The 18,421-nt window shown below is 37.9% G+C and overlaps 1 protein-coding gene across 2 annotated transcripts; it reads right to left on the minus strand.

The window, feature by feature from the left end:
• Positions 1–1,410: 1,410 nt before the first annotated feature.
• LOC138332156 (potassium voltage-gated channel protein Shaw-like) lies at positions 1,411–11,475 on the minus strand. 2 transcript variants are annotated; one of them, XM_069280141.1, is made up of 3 exons: positions 11,302–11,475; positions 4,695–5,188; positions 1,411–4,400 (listed from the first exon to the last, which is right to left on the minus strand). In XM_069280141.1, exons 2-3 carry the CDS (start codon positions 5,151–5,153, stop codon positions 3,567–3,569), a joined length of 1,293 nt encoding a protein of 430 aa, XP_069136242.1. In that variant the 5' UTR covers positions 5,154–5,188; positions 11,302–11,475; the 3' UTR covers positions 1,411–3,566. The 2 variants fall into 2 exon arrangements, with proteins under 2 accessions (XP_069136242.1, XP_069136243.1); XM_069280142.1 differs by lacking the exon at positions 11,302–11,475 and adding an exon at positions 9,194–9,493.
• Between the last annotated feature and the right edge of the window lie 6,946 nt (positions 11,476–18,421).

The following is an 18,421-nucleotide window of genomic DNA, read 5'->3' on the forward strand; positions in this document are numbered from 1 at the left end:
GATGCTTTTCTTGATGATAATTTTTGTTATGGTGTCATGTTACTACATCATGCATCCGGAGAGTAAACAAGAGCTGTTGGAGAACAGCAAAGCTCGCCTATTCAGAAGAAGTTGATGTTCAAGTATTTACTATTTAAACATGGAAATATGACAAATTAACAGACTCAAAAAAACCTAAAGGGCCCCAAATTGGTTGTATTATCACGTTCAGCATCCATACACATTAGGAAAATAAAATCATAAACATTTATGATAACTTAAGCTTAAACAATAGACAAAATAGAAACTTGCTCAAAAACTTAAACATGGAAATATGACAAATTAACAGACTCAAAAAACCCCTAAAGGGCCCCAAATTGGTTGTATTATCACGTTCAGCATCATACATATTATGAAAATAAAATCATAAACATTTATGATGACTTAAGCTTAAACAATTGACGAAACAGAAACTTGCTCAAAAACTTTAACGTGAAATGGGACGCCAACGCTGACGCCGACGCCGACGCCGGGGTGACAACATTAGCTCCCCCTATTCTTCGAATAGGCGAGCTAAAAACGGAAAAGATCGTTGGGTGAAAGATCCAGTAGAAAGACATTTCGTCCGTAGCAATGTCAGTAACACCGAATGGAGAAATTTAATGGACTTGCCGTAAAATTGATGAAAATAGTAGAGAGAACAATATCGGATGAAGAAATCAAAACTACAAAGGGAGAATAATACAACATATATTAATGATGTGAAAGAGAGAGCATCACTATCAAAGACGACAGAAAGAAACGTCGGAATATCTGGAGAAGAACCACCGACCTACGCAGCTATCGTCTGTATCTGGCGAGCCATATATGCAGGAAAAGAAAGAAAAAGGCGTATTGGTAAATATAATGACTTTATTTAAAAAGTACTTCAAATTGTACTAAAAGATTGAAATTATATACATTGCGGGATCATTGAATTTAACATTAACAAATCTGTTTATAATAAGTGACATTGCTATTTAAGGGCACATTTGTAAATAAGCTATCACAGAGCAAGGAGAGGGATATACATACGTAAACAACAGTAGAAAGGTGTGAATTTAAGTTACCTGCATCTGATATTGGTGGGTGGGGTTATATCCTAGATCATCTAAAATTGGTGGGTGGGGCTATCCTAGATCATCTGGTAATGGTGGGTGGGGTTATCCTAGATCATCTGGTATTGGTGGGTGGGGTTATCCTAGATCATCTGATATTGGTGGGTGGGGTTATCCTAGATCATCTGATATTGGTGGGTGGGGTTATCCAAGATCATCTGGTATTGGTGGGTGGGGTTATCCTAGATCATCTGGTATTGGTGGGTGGGGTTATCCTAGATCATCTGGTATTGGTGGGTGGGGTTATCCTAGATCATCTGGTATTGGTGGGTGGGGTTATCCTAGATCATCTGGTATTGGTGGGTGGGGTTATCCTAGATCATCTGGTATTGGTGGGTGGGGTTATCCTAGATCATCTGGTATTGGTGTGTGGGGTTATCCTAGATCATCTGATATTGGTGGGTGGGGTTATCCTAGATCATCTGGTATTGGTGGGTGGGGTTATCCTAGATCATCTGGTATTGGTGGGTGGGGTTATCCTAGATCATCTGATATTGGTGGGTGGGATTATCCTAGATCATCTGATCCACTCACTGTACCCAACCGCTAGTAGAGGTACATTTGTGAACATCTGGTCTACATGTGAATGTAAATCGACGTCAGCCATGGTGGTGAAGCATAACTACAGCTTCGATACAGTGTTTACTGGAGCAGTAATGAACAAGAGGTCCAGAGGGCCTGTTTCGCTCACCTGGTTATTGTAAAAACAAGTTATGTTCTGAATACAGGATCACTGTTTCTTTTCTGAAGGAATTTAACGATTTACCTCTAATTTCCCTATTGGGACCCATTCTTTCTGCTCCAGGGGTTCGGAGCCAAAATTTATACAAACTCTGGTTAAATTCCATGCAGAACTCTGTGATAAGTGGCGATTTAAAAGCTTTACCTCTATTTTCCCTATTTCGCCCCGTCCCTCCTGCCCCCGGGGGGTCAGAGCCAAAAATTTATACAAACTCTGTTCCCTTTCCCCCAAGGATGTTTCTGGCCAAATTTGGTTACATAACATGTAGAACTCTATGACTAGTAGCGATTTTAAGGATTACAGAATTCTATGACAAGTAGCGATTTAAAGAATTCACCTCTATTTCCCCTATTGGGCCCAGCCCCTCCTGTCCAATGGGGGTCAGAGCCAAAATTTATACAAACTCTAGTCCCCCTCCCCCAAGGATGTTTCTGGCCAAATTTGGTTACAATCCATGTAGAACTCTATGACTAGTAGCGATTTAAAGGAAATGTTGACGGACGGACGGACGGACGGACGACGGACGGACGGACGGACGGACGACGGACGTCGTGCCATGACATAAGCTCACCTGGCCTGAAAGGCCAGGTGAGCTAAAAATATTGAGGTCTCTTAACACTTATATTAAGGCGAACATCAAGGAGAGCATGAAAGGAAAACCAACAACATATATATCTGTTCTCCATAACGTCTTCGTGACAAATCTTCCACAATATCACAGCTATGTTTAGTTCATTGCAGTATCTACAAGGTACATTTATGTACAACCAGAGCATTAGATTCGCATCAAACCTTAACATGGTAATACAAACTTAATAAATATATAGGTGTTTTTAAAACATATACATTGTATGCATTAAAATTGCGATAAGTTATACAATAAGAATACCTCTAACATGTATTATTCTCGATCTAAGGTGTAAGTTGTACTGTCGCTTACTACCTTTGACAGCATATACATGTATATGCCGTTTTTACTGTGTTATCATGAATAATCCATCATTCAAATCCGTATTAAATTCCAATTAAATTCCCTGTATCAAAACATTAGATATCTTTGAATTTGATTTTGCAAGTATGGTTAGATATTTATCTTGATGGCGAAATTCGTGAAAATAAATCTAACCCGAAAAAAGTGTGATTACTAATTACAGTTAAAAAAAGTATTCAGTCTTACATTGTAACTCAGTACACTATATCTCGCGCCCTTTTGCTATTTCATCATAAAATTCACAGCGTCATGAATACTGTGTCTATTGTGGATGTCAGAAAAGCATCATTTGTCTTTACTGGCCCGATCATTGAAATTATTCTGGAGTACAAAGTAAAAATGTTTGTCTCCAAACTTCATAAAATACGGATATAAACATTACGATATTTGACTTTTTGACACATCGTCTACATTATACGCCCACTAAAGGTAGTGCTCCTGGTCATTTGGTTGGGTTTGATTGGCTTAACGCCTTATAATGCCAGTCATTTAAGGAGGAAGTAGAGGGAATCTAGAGTACCCCGAGGAAAACCATCCACCTATGCTGCGGTCAGTACCACATGGGACTCGAAATCGTGATCAAGATATATGGAGGGCTTGCAACATGTCGTGGGCACCGCGGCGCCAATGCAATTAAAAGCGCATGGCGCATCATCTTCATTGCACATAAAATGCAGAGTAGTTTGTCTTTGTTATCCTAACTTACCGAACTAACATCACCATTTACCAGAGTGCTGAATTTGATTGTTTTCTTACATTTACGTTTTTCCTTGAAATGCTGTTCTCTATGGTGAAGTTTAGTGTATAGGTATGTATAGTTCTTCGAAATAATTCCAATAGGCATGGCAAGTAAAAATAGTCCCGCCATGGCGCATACACAGGCTACAACACGACCTGCTACTGACCCTGGATAAATATCACCGTAACCAACCGTTGCCATGGTTATGATCGCCCAATAGAAAGCTCGGAACACATTTGAAAAAGTATGATCTTCGAGGCAGTAGATAATCCCGCCAAAAATACAAGAATTAATTATCATGATAGCAAAAAGCAACAAAATTGTCATTTTGCTTTTGTCTAAGGCTAAAAGCACCAGTTTAAGCCCCCTGCTTACTTTAGCAAGACGATAAAGTCGGACAAATCTTAAAGTCATCAAAATATTACCGACCATAAGGGCATTAGTTTCACTTCCGGGCACATAAAACGGTGAGAAAATTGCCGTAACGACGAGGATCCAAAAACCAAGCAAGGCCAAGATGTCCATTATGTTGATTAAACTTTTTAGGAAATTAGTCTTTGATAAGGACACTCCAAAACGTACGGCTACATCTACGGTGAACACAATATTGGTAAGTATCTCAATCACCAGGCCAGCACAGGGAATGTTTGTCAGTGACGGCATTAGGTGGTCGAGTGAACCGGAACCGGAAATGGTGACATTTTGTGTTTGTGCACTGTAATCCTGCGATCTGATCAGGGCATCACAGATAATGGAAAAGACTACCATTGTCAAGTAGAATACCGCATACACCTGTAAGATTAATGAATACCAATGTAAAAGTATTTTACGTTAGGGATATATGAGAACATTACATATATTGTATTTTAAGATAGGAAATACCATACTTCGTTCTACAAAAACTAATGGTTGTTTTCTATATAAAAGATACCCTATTCCCAACTGAGCTTGTAAAACGGCAATTATCAAACTTAAAACTAACAAAGCATATAACTTTCCGAATATACTTAGTTTACCTTTTTGCATATAAAAAATCAATCAGATGTTCATGTGATGTATAAAGTATACTAATAAAAGTACTGTTACCTTTGCTAGCATTGAAGATGACGGATACTCCATTAAGTCCCGTATCCAAGAAGAAATCCCCTGTGTTTTCTGAATAAACTTCTTTCCTGTGCTAAACACTGGTATCTCTTTATCAAGCATTTTCAGTGTCTTATCGACACCATCTCCACTGTATAATATTTTCCAGCAACAACTGGACACTTCATACGGAGAAATTTCCCAGAATTCCAATTCATGGCGGATTTGACTTGCGCAGACATTATCAGGAAGATGAAGATCACCTGTACGATGATAATCAAGCACGCATCCAAAAACAGCTGGGTTTCTATCAAAGAAATATTCCACTTTCCCCGACGGTTTAGGATGTTGTTCATGAAGTGCACACAATTTGTCGAGTTTCGAGCCCGGGACTTTCTGCAGTGTTTCCCACGTGGTCGTAAATCGACTTCCGCCTACGTCAAAATACACCTTCCCAGCCATAGCGTCTTATCTAAATCATCAGTTACACGTTTTACCTGAAAAAATAAATAAAATAAAATTGTTACTTTCATCCTAACTATATATAACTATTGTGACCGATCCATACATATCGCGAGACATCTCCATGGTACCAATCCCGTAAGGACACGAAATCACAGAGTGCACTTTTATGACACATGAAATAGTCTTCACGACTGGTTTTAAAATCTATGGTTGTAGAGTTCGTACTTAAGTATACACAATTGTGGTAGTTTTTGAAGCTCAAAGCCCGACCAGGACTCATGGCTTAGTTATATATCATGTTGTCTTTCTTAGATATTAGTACAGTAAGACATTGTTAAAGTATAAGCTAAGGCGAAAGGCCAAACCGAAATCAAAACCACAATAATATAACCAAAAATCAATACGTTGTGATATTGATTCACAACTTGTTCCGAAAGTTCGATCCATGATTTGAGTACTCTCAAGTTTAAGCCTAAACTATTGCTCAGCATAAATAACATTGTTAGTAGGGGTGGATCTCAAATCCCTGGACTGTGCCCCGGACCACACATTTTCCTCTGCCAGATGCGAAGTGGGTAATCACGTTATCTAAACATGTGCGCGGAGCATCATTAGATTAACAGTTTCCGGAATTCGAGCTCAAAATAAATATTTTGGTAGGCTAGAGACGTTTAATAGCCATTTATACATAGATGATTCTGAAAGAGTATACAGATTGTCTTTGGTTAAGAAGAAACCACTTTCCAATTGTTTTTACAAGATGGTTTGTGCAGGCCTTTCTCAGTAATTTAGCAGTATAGAACTTGTTTTATTGGTTCTGATGAGAGAGAAGCAAGGCAGCAAGGCAACGACATGATAAACATTATCATTTACAGATAAACTCTTTTTACCGGTAATAATATAATTCTATGGCTAGTTTAGGACATTTCTTTACTACAGGTCAAACTATATAGATCTTGGTGACCTTTGGTAAATGACAGGCCAGCTAGTGAAATCAACAAAGACCCGAAATATGAAGTTACTGTAATAAAGCATTGTAGATTTCAGACCATGAATAGGTGTAGTCTGAAGGTAGCTACTGTTGTAGCGGAAAAGATATCACCTTATGAAAAGTCAGTCAGAAGGTGATATCTTTTCCGCTACAACAGTAGCTAGTCTGAAGGCCGAAATGTATTATAGCTGATTTCGGCGATGTCGCACTGTCGTATGATGCATTGTCGCACTGTCGCAATGGCGCACTGTCGCATGACGTATTGTACCATTATAACACTGTCGCATTATCGTACGTCGCATGACGGGGTCGCCAATGCGACAATGCGAGCAGACATTGTCGAAATAAAAATGACCTGTTTTGGTTAACTTTCAAATAAACTTAAGTACATGCAAAGTTATTTCCTGTGGAAAGACAGAATAATCAAATTACTGGAAGGCATGTAAACAGAAGTAGTACGTATACAAAAAACGAACCAATACACCTCGAACGATGTCATTGAAGGCTGGAATAGTCTACCATCAACAGTGATCAACTATAAATCAGGACTCGACAGATTAACTATACCAATAAAACCAGATATACGAGAACAGTTAGTATCAACAGTAGTCCCGGAGTAATTGTGTGACGTCACCAACCGCGAGTTGACGACGCGTTATGACACACAACGCCACGTAAAAGTGTCGACCACACGTAAACACAAATACTTGTACATATGGGTATATATCTATATGTAAATTTTAATAAAATCTAGCCCTATTGACAATATGTTATTGTAGAAGAACCTTCAAACTCACAATAACACGACTCAAAACAATGTAAAATCATTAACCAGAATGGTCCTGTGATCTAAAGCTAATTAGAAGTATCCGTGGCGACTGTACTTAGTTATGTACCAGAGCAGAGGCATTACTTAAGTAATTAATCTTCTTTCAACTTCCAAGTTCAAGCGAACTATACTTTGTGTCACTGTAAAATGCATCGCTAAAACACACTTTCATGTGTACATAAAATCATTGTATAGATTTTTACAATACAGTTCCTAGAAACAAAGATTGTCCTCTCAGATATACCGAGATAAGTGTTAATTCTGAAATTGATTTGGCTATGAACATCATTATGTCGGACTGGCCGTCGAATGGTGGCGTCAGCAGAGACATGAACAACAGTGCTACATTTCCATTTGTCAATATCGATATACTGGCTAGGTCTAGAACGATGGCTATATACTTTACATATCGGACAAGAGTCCCATGGGGCCTGTACTGTACACTTGTTACAACTAAATCTTCGTGATGAACAACCAGATTTAGTAAAATGATCATAAGCGTTGTTCTCAACACTTCAGTAAATTAAATTCATGCGACAGTACATTTTATCAGGACCTTTAAAGGCCCACTACCTTTCCGGAGGAAAACATAAAGGTTTCTTAAAAACATTAATAACATCAGAAAATATATACCAATGGCCTAAGATGAGGTTACAACACCAAACATATGCAAGATTTCCTGCGTAATGTTTGATAACAGTGGAGAGTTATTTCGCTTTTTTGCCGTCTGGCGCAGTGATAGTTAATTACCGCGCGGTATTTAGGACGACGGCGGGAACATAAGACGACCCGCGTTATGAAAATTAACATTTTATTTATTTTAATCAAATTGTTCAGAATGTGATGACACGTGTAGTATTAACGGTAAGTAATAACTTTAGCGACTATACAAAAATATCGATCTCGTTTTACTTTCCCATTTTTAAAATTAAAAGCCGTTTCGGAAAGGTAGTGGGCCTTTAACAAACAAACAAACAAAAATAATTTGGGTCACGTTACACAACCAGTGGATATTACATAGATGATATTTCGATGGACTGGTATGATGGGTACACTGTCACCTTCATCAGACAAATGAAAACATTGAGACTGATAATGTTATTCAAAGTGAAATTTATATGTGGAATCCGTCCAACTTCATAACTCGATAAGCTATGCATTGTTGATAACCGCCTCAGAACATTATATAAACCACAGTGTGCACTTGTGTAAAGCAGCTGGATTCTGAGATAAAAGATGAGGGAAACTTTCTTATCATACCAGTTCAACACTGTTTGGTTTACTTTACCCAACGTTTTATTAATAACCAAGAATCATTTACGGAAATTATTAGCTTTTAGTGATAGGACGGAAGGAAGCCGATGGACCCGGAGAAATTAACCAATTTTTAGAAGGTTTTTGTCTAGACTGTCCAGTCTGTGTTCCGAAGTCAGGCCAAGAGTTGAAGGGTTAGAACACATTGGTCACCGCGGTACAATGAAGTCTCGGATTTAATTCTTCATTGACAACCGTATATATTTATATACAATGTACAACGTTACTTGTACTCGCAATGTAAAAGAGACTTGTCGTTCTTTGGCATAATAGCAAATATACTTTCAAGTACCTACTGCCATTTTGTATTTATTTATCTGAAAAACGAAAACAGAATCATTGAGCATGTCATGAGTAAACAGCCATTTTTCTAAATCAGTAGTAAATAGCACATTTTGATCAACTCCTTTATCAAACTTGCCAGAGGGGGTGCCAATTGATAACAAACAGCTCGGGCACACAGGGACTTGAAAAACAAAAGTACACACTATATATACTGTATAATTGTGTAGTACTATACATGATGGATCATCGGTAACCATGCAGGTCCTGTGCTTGGCAATTTATAAACCTGTCCAATTTGAGCTTAACCTTATCTACAGGGTAAATTCTAAAGCATTGTATTTCTGCACATACTTTGTAGAGAAGTGTGCCAATCGCTAGCTTATTTCGTGATTAACCCGAATTTCCTTTAGCCATGCCACCAGACTTAGACACTATGCCACACAGAGATGACTGGTGTAAGACTTCTATCTGTCAGTATGTCTAGTTCTGGTATTAGGTTCAGGGGAAGCCCGCGTTTACTCGCATTACGTCGCGTACTAAATACCCCGAATGCAATTTTACAGAAGTTTCAAATAGCGCTGTATGAATGATACGGACGCTGTTTGTGTATTCTCTTACCTTGGTGGTGCCGACAGATTCCTATCTATACTGGTGTTAACACTCCATCTCTCAGCCACATACTACGAACCACTTTGTACTGACACCAGTAACAATCCCCCACATGTGATATACAAATCCCCAGGGTAGTTAACATGCTATACCGCCCTGTACTAAGTCGGCGTGACCAAACGCCGTCTGCTCGCAATTCTCAGTCAGACGAGGATTTACTCGTAAAACACACATACAAATGTAGATAGTTCTACTGTTTTGGTTGTCGGATTGATCATACAAGACTGGAGGTAATTACATCCTATAGTGTAAGACAAAACAGAGCGGTGGGTCATTGAAGTACAAGTATTCCGGTCTGTGCTAGCACACAGATATTTTCACGCATGCCAACTCCGATATGACAAAAATGTATACTTGTACATATATTGCATTTCTGCCTGAGTGGATTTAATATTTACGATGGAATGTTTGTACGCTGGCACATCATTCAGTGTAGTAAAGTGGTAGCTATGTCCCATGCCAATTATTTGATTTAATATTCAGTGTCCACCACAGCGGAAGTAGTCTGAACATTATCCTTCTATAGAGTTAGCCTTATCGATCAAGGACACAGCACGAATGGAAATGTAACCTTGACTAACCAATCGTTAGGGAAAGGCTTATTATAGTTTTATAGGGTCCGCTCTAAGAATGCTTACGTAGCAGATTCGAGATGGACTGAGATGTCCGTCAACAAACTTATTTAAACGTTGCTCAATTTGTAGAGCGCATCCCGTTTAAAGTGCGAAGACTTCGAGGTTTGAACAACTGTCAGGTCGTGCATTTTCTCTTACTCGTGTATAAAAACGAAACTCGAATATCAGTCACCGTTCAACTTAAGTCTCAATGCATTTCAAAACCTACCGAACCCAATTAAGGCTCGTGGACCACCTTAGTCTCCATCTTTATCGAAACCAAGGCTTTCGATGATTTATATCTAGGGTATTATCTCAATTCTTATTTTGGTAAATTTTATTAGACAAATGATTACCTTGGCTACTGAAAAGAAGTCGCTTAGAAATTTAACCCTGAGAATAAGCCAATGTCAATGTCATCCACTGGACCATCCTGGATATTCCAGGGGTTCCGATCACTTACAATGTCTACACCCCTGGACTATCTCATAGTAAAAATTTAGTCATTTGATGTACATCAAAAGAGCCGTGTAACGGTACATTGTGGTTTACTGTGTGGCTCTGATGTTAGGCGTCGCTCTAACTATCTCTCTGTGGTCTTCAAAGGAAATCTTTGCTAGCCTGTGATTGGTCAAATGTTTTCCGCTGAGCTGCCTTCAATTTCACTATGAGGTAGTCCAGTGGTGTAGAGATCGTAAGTGATCGGAACCCCTGGGGTATCGAGGATGCCACTGGACAAACTTAGTAACAACAGATAACCTATAAATAGACCGGTGGAAAGCGGATGCCGTACCGAGCTACTGATACCACGAAGTTTGTCGAATGTTTAAATAATACACAGATATTAAAAGTTCCTCTGACATTCCACGTCAATGTTTCGTGGTCGGTGACTCCGTTAAAAAATCCATTTGAACGTACACAGTTTCATTCGAATGAAACAAAGAAAGAGTTTTCCCGCATGATTATTATCGAATAGTAATTATGTGACGATTCCCAAAAATAACGTCCTGATTATAACCAGAGATTGTCCTCAGCTGGTTATATACACGTTGTGCACAGTAGATATATTTAGGGCTTTTATAATCATTATAAGTTTATCGCGGTGTTTTATGTATTTAAGGGGTAATTCTGTAAGACTTTCCTAAAAAATAAACATGTATAACCATTTTTATAGAATTTACTAGGCTAAATGGACGAAGTCTACACCACCTCAGAATTATGTTTCATACAGTCCGTCGTTATTCTGGTAATATGTAAGATGAAATTATGACAGCAAAACTATACCTGAAAATATTATTAGACTGCACAATACGTTATAAATCAGACATAACGTATGGTTCTATTTTACTATGTCGAGATGCCCAAGATAGATGTTATCGGTATACAAACACACGTTAGTTGTCCTCTATTAGCGAAATTGGCGAACATAATTACAGTACCTACCTTTCGGAGACACCAATCACTGGTCGACCTTAAAACTTGAAGACAAATTATGTCTTCAATGTTGTGTGACAATAGTCGTTCTAATATAATAAACATCCTATAGAAGGGTCTTCCTCTTACAGTCTCACGTGGTCTCGTGTGACAGGAAATCCGACCATCGCGCCCCCATCGACATAGGGACGCGAGAAGTTGTCATCAGTATAGGGCAAACTTTTTATAAGTCGCAATGGTGTCATTTAAGACTATCACTTCCAGTATTTGAGATAATAACACTTCAATATAATCTGAACATGGGGTATCATGTGATAGTTATGTAATCCTTTAAAATGCAATGTAAAACTATAGTATTAGCGTTAGACGGATCTCAATGTCCCTGTGATCTGTCGAAACTAGGAAGATACATCTCCTATTACAAAACTTATATCATCACGGACAACACATTGTATTGAACGCTAGACTCGTCAAGCATGTTACATTAACATAATTTATACACATTGATAAGAAAACAGATGCTACTTTCACAATCTCAGTGGGATTAGGCTATATATACAGAGGACATCTGTTTTAAAGATGCTCCACCGCCGACAGAGCATAAATGATATTCATCATTTGAACAATGATTGGTGTTTACTCATGTATATATATATATGCCTAATTAACACACACAAAAAAATTGTTTCGCATTTGATGCATGCGCAATCAGTGCTTCATTTCATATAGAATATAGTGCCATGGATTTTTTTCGGGATGCAATTAATTATTTTTCATATTTTCAACTTGAAGTAAAATTAGAAGCTCAATTTTTTGAAGGGCCACTACCTTTCCGAAACGGCTTTTAATTTTTGAAATAGGAATGTAAAACGAGATCAATAATTTTGTAAAGTCGCAGAAGTTATTAACTATGCGTTTACTAGCACACTTATCATCACCTTCAGAACTGTTTAATTAGAATAAATAAATTGTTAATTTTCATAACGCGGGTCGTTTTATGTTTCCCGCCGTCGTGCTAAATGCCGCGCGGTAGTTGACTATCACTGCGCCAGACGGCAAAACAGCGAAACGAATCTCCACTGTTATCGTACATTAGACAGGAAATCTTACATATGTTTGGTGTTATAACCTCATCTTAAGCCATCGATATATATTTTCTTTTGTTATTAATGTTTTTAAGAAACCTTTAAATTTTGCTCCGGAAAGGTAGTGGGCCTTTAATGGTGATAATGGTGTAAAGAAAGTAACTTTTGTAATTGAAGAAAAATACTAAATCGTCTGCTTCTGTTTTTGATAATAAAAAAATACCATTTGTCAGCGGTGGAGCATCTTTAAGTTTTAAAAGATTGAAGAAAAATCCTGCTGTTGTAAATAGAAATCGCGAGAAACTGTCATAAAGTCAATTCAATCAATACACCATCTTTGTTGTTTCTTTCTCTCCTTGTTTCTAACCCGAACACCTTTTTGTAGCTATGATGAAAATTGATTAAGAAACTTCAACGATACCTTTCATTGCTTACACTTTTATTTGCCTGCTTAATTTTGTTCATGGACAAAAATTCGTGCATGAAACTCTATAACAATTTTTTATTAGGGATGTCAATTGGTTCAAAATCACTAATCGCCACTGACTGGGTCTAATGTTGCTGATGTTCAGTGTTAGATGGAGGCACGATCGATCTCGCAAACTAACCACTTTAAGAATAAATAAAATAAAACATAAATAAAAAAACTCACCATCTATTTCATCTTATTAAGTGTTGATTGCAAGACATCGTCGGGATTATTTATATTTACACTGCTCCTGAGTCCCTAAAAGTTCAAGAGACGACGTGAATGTTCATATCGATTTAAATATCAAAATTTCGATGTAAAAAACCCCAACTAAACCTGTGTTCGTGTATGGTAACGAGTAATAATAACAACTCCAATCAAACAAAGGAAACTACAGATCTACTCTGTATACGATGTGGCTTCATACTCTGTATACGATGTGGCTTCAATCTGGCTATGAAAACATGTTCATACTTTTGCAAACCCGGCCCGGGGTGAGTAGAACATGTATTTACCTGACCCGAAGTGGCCCTTTGTTTCACTTATTTACCATGCATGTGAAATGTTCAATCACTATCGATCGATATCCAGTCGGTTATTGAAGGACTCGTACATTGTATATTAAATATGCATTTTTTTGAACATTCGAATAGCGTTTTCTTATTCGAATACCGACATATCGAACGAACGTTGACATCCCTATTTTTCACTTAAACCACGTTTGTCTGAATTATTTTGTGTCTATATTTCTTATACGAATTCACTCGCGAAACACTGTCTGATACATATGTGTAATCTGTGATGTCTTTGATACAGCTTATATACCTTCAGTGTTATATCGTCCGTATCTTACAACTTATGGGACAAGGAAGTTATTCCAACCGTGTGGACAAAACAAAATTGTCAAATTTTCGAGGCGATCTGCCCCTTTATCAAGACATACAAAACGAACACGATTACATAATAGGATAGGAACAGTAATGCGGGGCAATGTAGACAAATATTTGTGCTCCATTGTGCTGTTTAGTTAAATATTTCATTCCGCATGGCTGTTCGTATCCTATTATGTAATCGTGTTCGTTTTGTATGTCTTGATAAAGGGGCAGGTCGCCTCGAAAAAAAATGACATTTTTTTGTTCACACGGTTGGAATTAATTCCTTGTCCCATATTTACCATTTGAAGTAATTCGTGTCCAACAGACTTACGTTTGATTGGATCCCGTGTCATCTGGAAAATCCTGTTGATATTACTTCTTTGACAACTATCTTACAACTTAGAAATACTATATACCCATATCTATAGTTGATATATATAATACAATGTAACAACATTTTAGGTGAGCATGACGTTGGGGACTTATAATATATCAATTAAAATACCTATAGTATATGCAGGAACTTGATTAGACGTTTGCTTTTCCTGACAATACCTTAGATAGCGTAGATACGTCATTAATTAGTTAATGACGTCATACTACCTGCTGTGAAATAGTTCATTATTACGCGAATATTTCAACGTTGTATAAACTGTGTAAGCAGATCTATTTAACCTCGAATAAGTAATCAGCGCCTTGGGAAAAGTACTGTAATACGATTACACGTGTCACTAATCCGAGGTCACGATTAGTGAAGTTTGTTTAGTCACGTTTCACTAATCCAAGGTGACGTTTCAATAACCCGAGGTCACGTTTCACTAATCCCAGGTCACGATTTCACTAATCCGAGGTCACGTTTCACTAATTTAAGGTCACGGTTTCACTAATCCGAAGTCACGTTTCATTAATCCGAGGTCACGTTTCACTAATCCGAGGTCACGATTTCACTAATCCGAGGTCACGTTTCACTAATCCAAGGTCACGTTTCACTAATCCGAGGTCACGATTTCCCTAATCCGAGGTCACGTTTCACTAATCCGAGGTCACGTTTCACTAATCCAAGGTCACGTTTCACTTATCCGAGGTCATGCTTCACTAATCCGAGGTCACGTTTCATTAATCCGAGGTCACGTTTCACTAATCTAAGGTCACGTTTCACTTATCCGAGGTCATGCTTCACTTATCCGAGGTCATGATTCATTAATCTGAGTTCACGATTTCACTAATCCGAGGTCACGTTTCACTAATCCAAGGTCACGTTTTACTAATCCGAGGTCACGATTTCACTAATCCGAGGTCACATTTCACTAATCAAAGGTCACGTTTCACTTATCCGAGGTCATGCTTCACTAATCCGAGGTTACATTTCAGTAATTCACGGTCTCGTTTTACTAATCTGAGAAACCCCGGGTTAGAAGCATCTACATGTAGTATCCCCTCATGGACTATGTACATGTCAATTAATGGCTTAGTTTTGGGTTTATTAGTTCATTTAATAAAGTGTTTCATATTTGTTCGTGGAGAAGAACAGAGTACCCGGATGAATCACTGACCAGTGGACAGTATCATGAGGTTTGAACTGGTGATCTAGAGGTGGAGGGCTTGTGGTAATAGGCCGGGCCACACCGCGACCACAATTAATAATGTATTGGTCATAGAATACTGATTCGCCAAAGGCCATATTTGATTCAAGAGAAGTCATTACCGATTTGATATCACCAAGGTCAATATGTTAATTACAGATCTATCAGGATTTTTATGCAAATATTTAATTTAGGTCACGACGACTAACGTTTTAAACACGACCACTGCCGATTTCCTTAAGTCAACGATTTAAGCATTACAATTCTTGTGATAACGAATGTTTCAACGAAGATTTATTCACGAATGTGGAGGTCTATATGAAGTAAGCATTTTTTGCACAAAACCAGCGCTTTTGAGTCAGGATTTCATTCTGCTTATTATACCAATTACATTACGTAAGATAACCAAAAAATCGTAAATGCAGAATTGTTGTTCATCCACACGTACTTGCAGAATTGATGTTCATCCACACGTACTTGCAGAATTGATGTTCAACTATTCGTACTTGCAGAATTCATGTTAAACTACACGTACTGGCAGAATTGATGTTCAACCACACGTACTTGCAGAACTGATGTTCAACCACACGTACTTGCAGAATTGATGTTCAACTATAAGTACTTGCAGAATTAATGTTTAACTACACGTACTTGCAGAATTGATGTTCAACTACACGTACTTGCAGAATTCATGTTCAACCACACGTACTTGCAGAACTGATGTTCAACCACACGTACTTGCAGAATTGATGTTCAACTATAAGTACTTGCAGAATTAATGTTAAACTACACGTACTTGCAGAATTGATGTTCATCCACACGTACTTGCAGAATTCATGTTAAACTACACGTACTTGCAGAATTGATGTTCAACTACACGTACTGGCAGAATTCATGTTAAACTACACGTACTTGCAGACTTGATGTTAAACTACACGTACTTGCAGAATTGATGTTCAACCACACGTACTTGCAGAACTCATGTTCAACCACACGTACTTGCAGAATTGATATTCAACCACACGTACTTGCAGAACTGATGTTCAACCACACGTACAGAGTTGATGTTCAAACAAGTGCTCCATTCAGTTAGATCGTCTGCAACAGTGGCCATGTTGACTGTGTGGGAAAACCTCTGATACCAAACGCGACTGGGAAACCCCGAGTGTTAAATCGTTTCGGGGCACGCGTCCTTCTCTCGTCACTGCTCTGGTGTTAAATAGTAGTTGGCAACATTCCGTTGTATGTGCTTCCTCACATCCTTCCTCCCATGGCACAATCAACTCAACCAGGATAAATTACCGACGCTGTTGTGACCATATCACAATGTCTGGTCACAACGGTATTTCGGAAAGACAAGAGTTTGGTGCTCGGTCCTTGTCTTCCAGGTTGGGGCTTTAATAGGTAAGTTTGCCTGACAAGGGTAGCAGCTTATTGACTTTTCTCTCTAGCGTTCACAACCTGTATACATGTGGGTGTATTTCCACTGTTGTGTTGCTGGCCTCTTCTGCCGTCGTTCTTTCTCCAAAATGTCAGTCAAGTCCGTTAGGATTTGGGCCCGGTTATTCAAAAGATGATTAGCTTAATCACCCGATTAGTTAAATTTTAATTTCTTATTTGCTGCAATGCCTGTGCTTACATATTTTGTTATATAAAAAGGGCAAGTAGGTTTAGAATGGAATACTTCAGAATTTCATAAAATTTTGTCAAGTTTGTTTTACAAGAAATAATTCTATCACGATTTGACAACCTTTAAATCATAGAAGCCTCGTCACCTTTGAACAATTGGGTCCAGGTCGTGTTCGCAACGGCGAAGATATATTCTGCATCCAGATAGGATATGTGACAGCGCCCCTTTGCCGTCACACAATGGACATGTTGGATTTTCCACAAAACCACATAGACACAAATTGGCTGCAGATGGCCATTACGTCATACACAGACCGGATGGCAAAATACAGGTATGACACAGATACACCTTGTATCCTTTTTACAACTATCTATAACGTCAGTCTCCGTATCTTACTGTGAACTACCTAAATTCTGGCCAAATTTGGTTACATTACATGCAGAACTCTGACTAGAAGCGAATTAAAGGATTTACCTCTGTATCCCATATTGGGCCCCGCCCCTCATGCCTCTGGGGGGTTAGAGACACATTTTATACAATTTATGTTCCTGTTTCCCAAAGGATCTTTCTGGCCAAACTTGGTTACATTCCATACAGAGCTCTAGGACTAGTAGCGATTTAAAGGAGTTACCTCTATTTCCCCTATTGGGCCCGCCTCTCCTGCCCCCTCCCCCCCGGCCCGGTCAAAGTGAGCTAAAAATAACAATCAACTTCTTCAAAATTTCACCATTTATTCTTTAATGGCATTACATTGCATTCATTTATCTTAAAAAATATAAAATGTAGTTTAATGCTTGACAAAATACTTAATCTAAAAGTATGAAGCTTTAAACCCAATAGTCTATATAACAACCACAAGAACACATTTATGTTTATATAATAAATATATTGATAATATATTTCATACTGAATAAATATTCCTTTTAAAAAGGAAATTTGTATTAATAATGCATTTAAAATGTTAATATATTATTCTGCCACTTTGTGACAAAAACTGAATGTTTATTTTTATTCCATTTTAGTCAAGAATTATCAGTAATCAAATGTATTACTGTTGTATTTGCGTATATAATTTATCTTTTAAGATATAAGAATATCTTACAAAAATATATTAAATATAGCACCCCAAACCTAAACAATGAAGTCAATGAGAAACCAACGTGGTAATTCACTCACAATCAATAAATTCATATAATTCAAATCACATTAGGACAAGTGTCTTCTTTGTTAATCATGGAAACAAATTCCCAGTTTTACTCACAAACCGTTGTAATAATATAACTAATCATGCACTCATAAAAAGCTATGTGCACCTTACGTAGTGTAAAAGAAGGATAATAATGATAACTATCTGTCAGGGTTTGACTGTATAACGCATTGTAGGACGTCGATCATATGGTAATTAAAAATGATGATAATGATAGAGATCAGTAATGTTGATGATGGGCTGGTGTTATATTAGTCCGCTAAACCTGTCTATATTATTA

This window comes from Argopecten irradians, chromosome 9 (assembly GCF_041381155.1).
Source record: "Argopecten irradians isolate NY chromosome 9, Ai_NY, whole genome shotgun sequence".
NCBI lineage: Eukaryota > Metazoa > Mollusca > Bivalvia > Pectinida > Pectinidae > Argopecten > Argopecten irradians.

Coding starts and splice junctions, on each gene's coding strand:
- LOC138332156 (XM_069280141.1), bottom strand. CDS start 5,153: ATGGCTGGGAAGGTGTATTTTGACGTAGGCGGAAGTCGATTTACGACC. Junction 4,401..4,694: donor CATCTTCAATGCTAGCAAAG/GTAACAGTACTT, acceptor TTAATCTTACAG/GTGTATGCGGTATTCTACTT.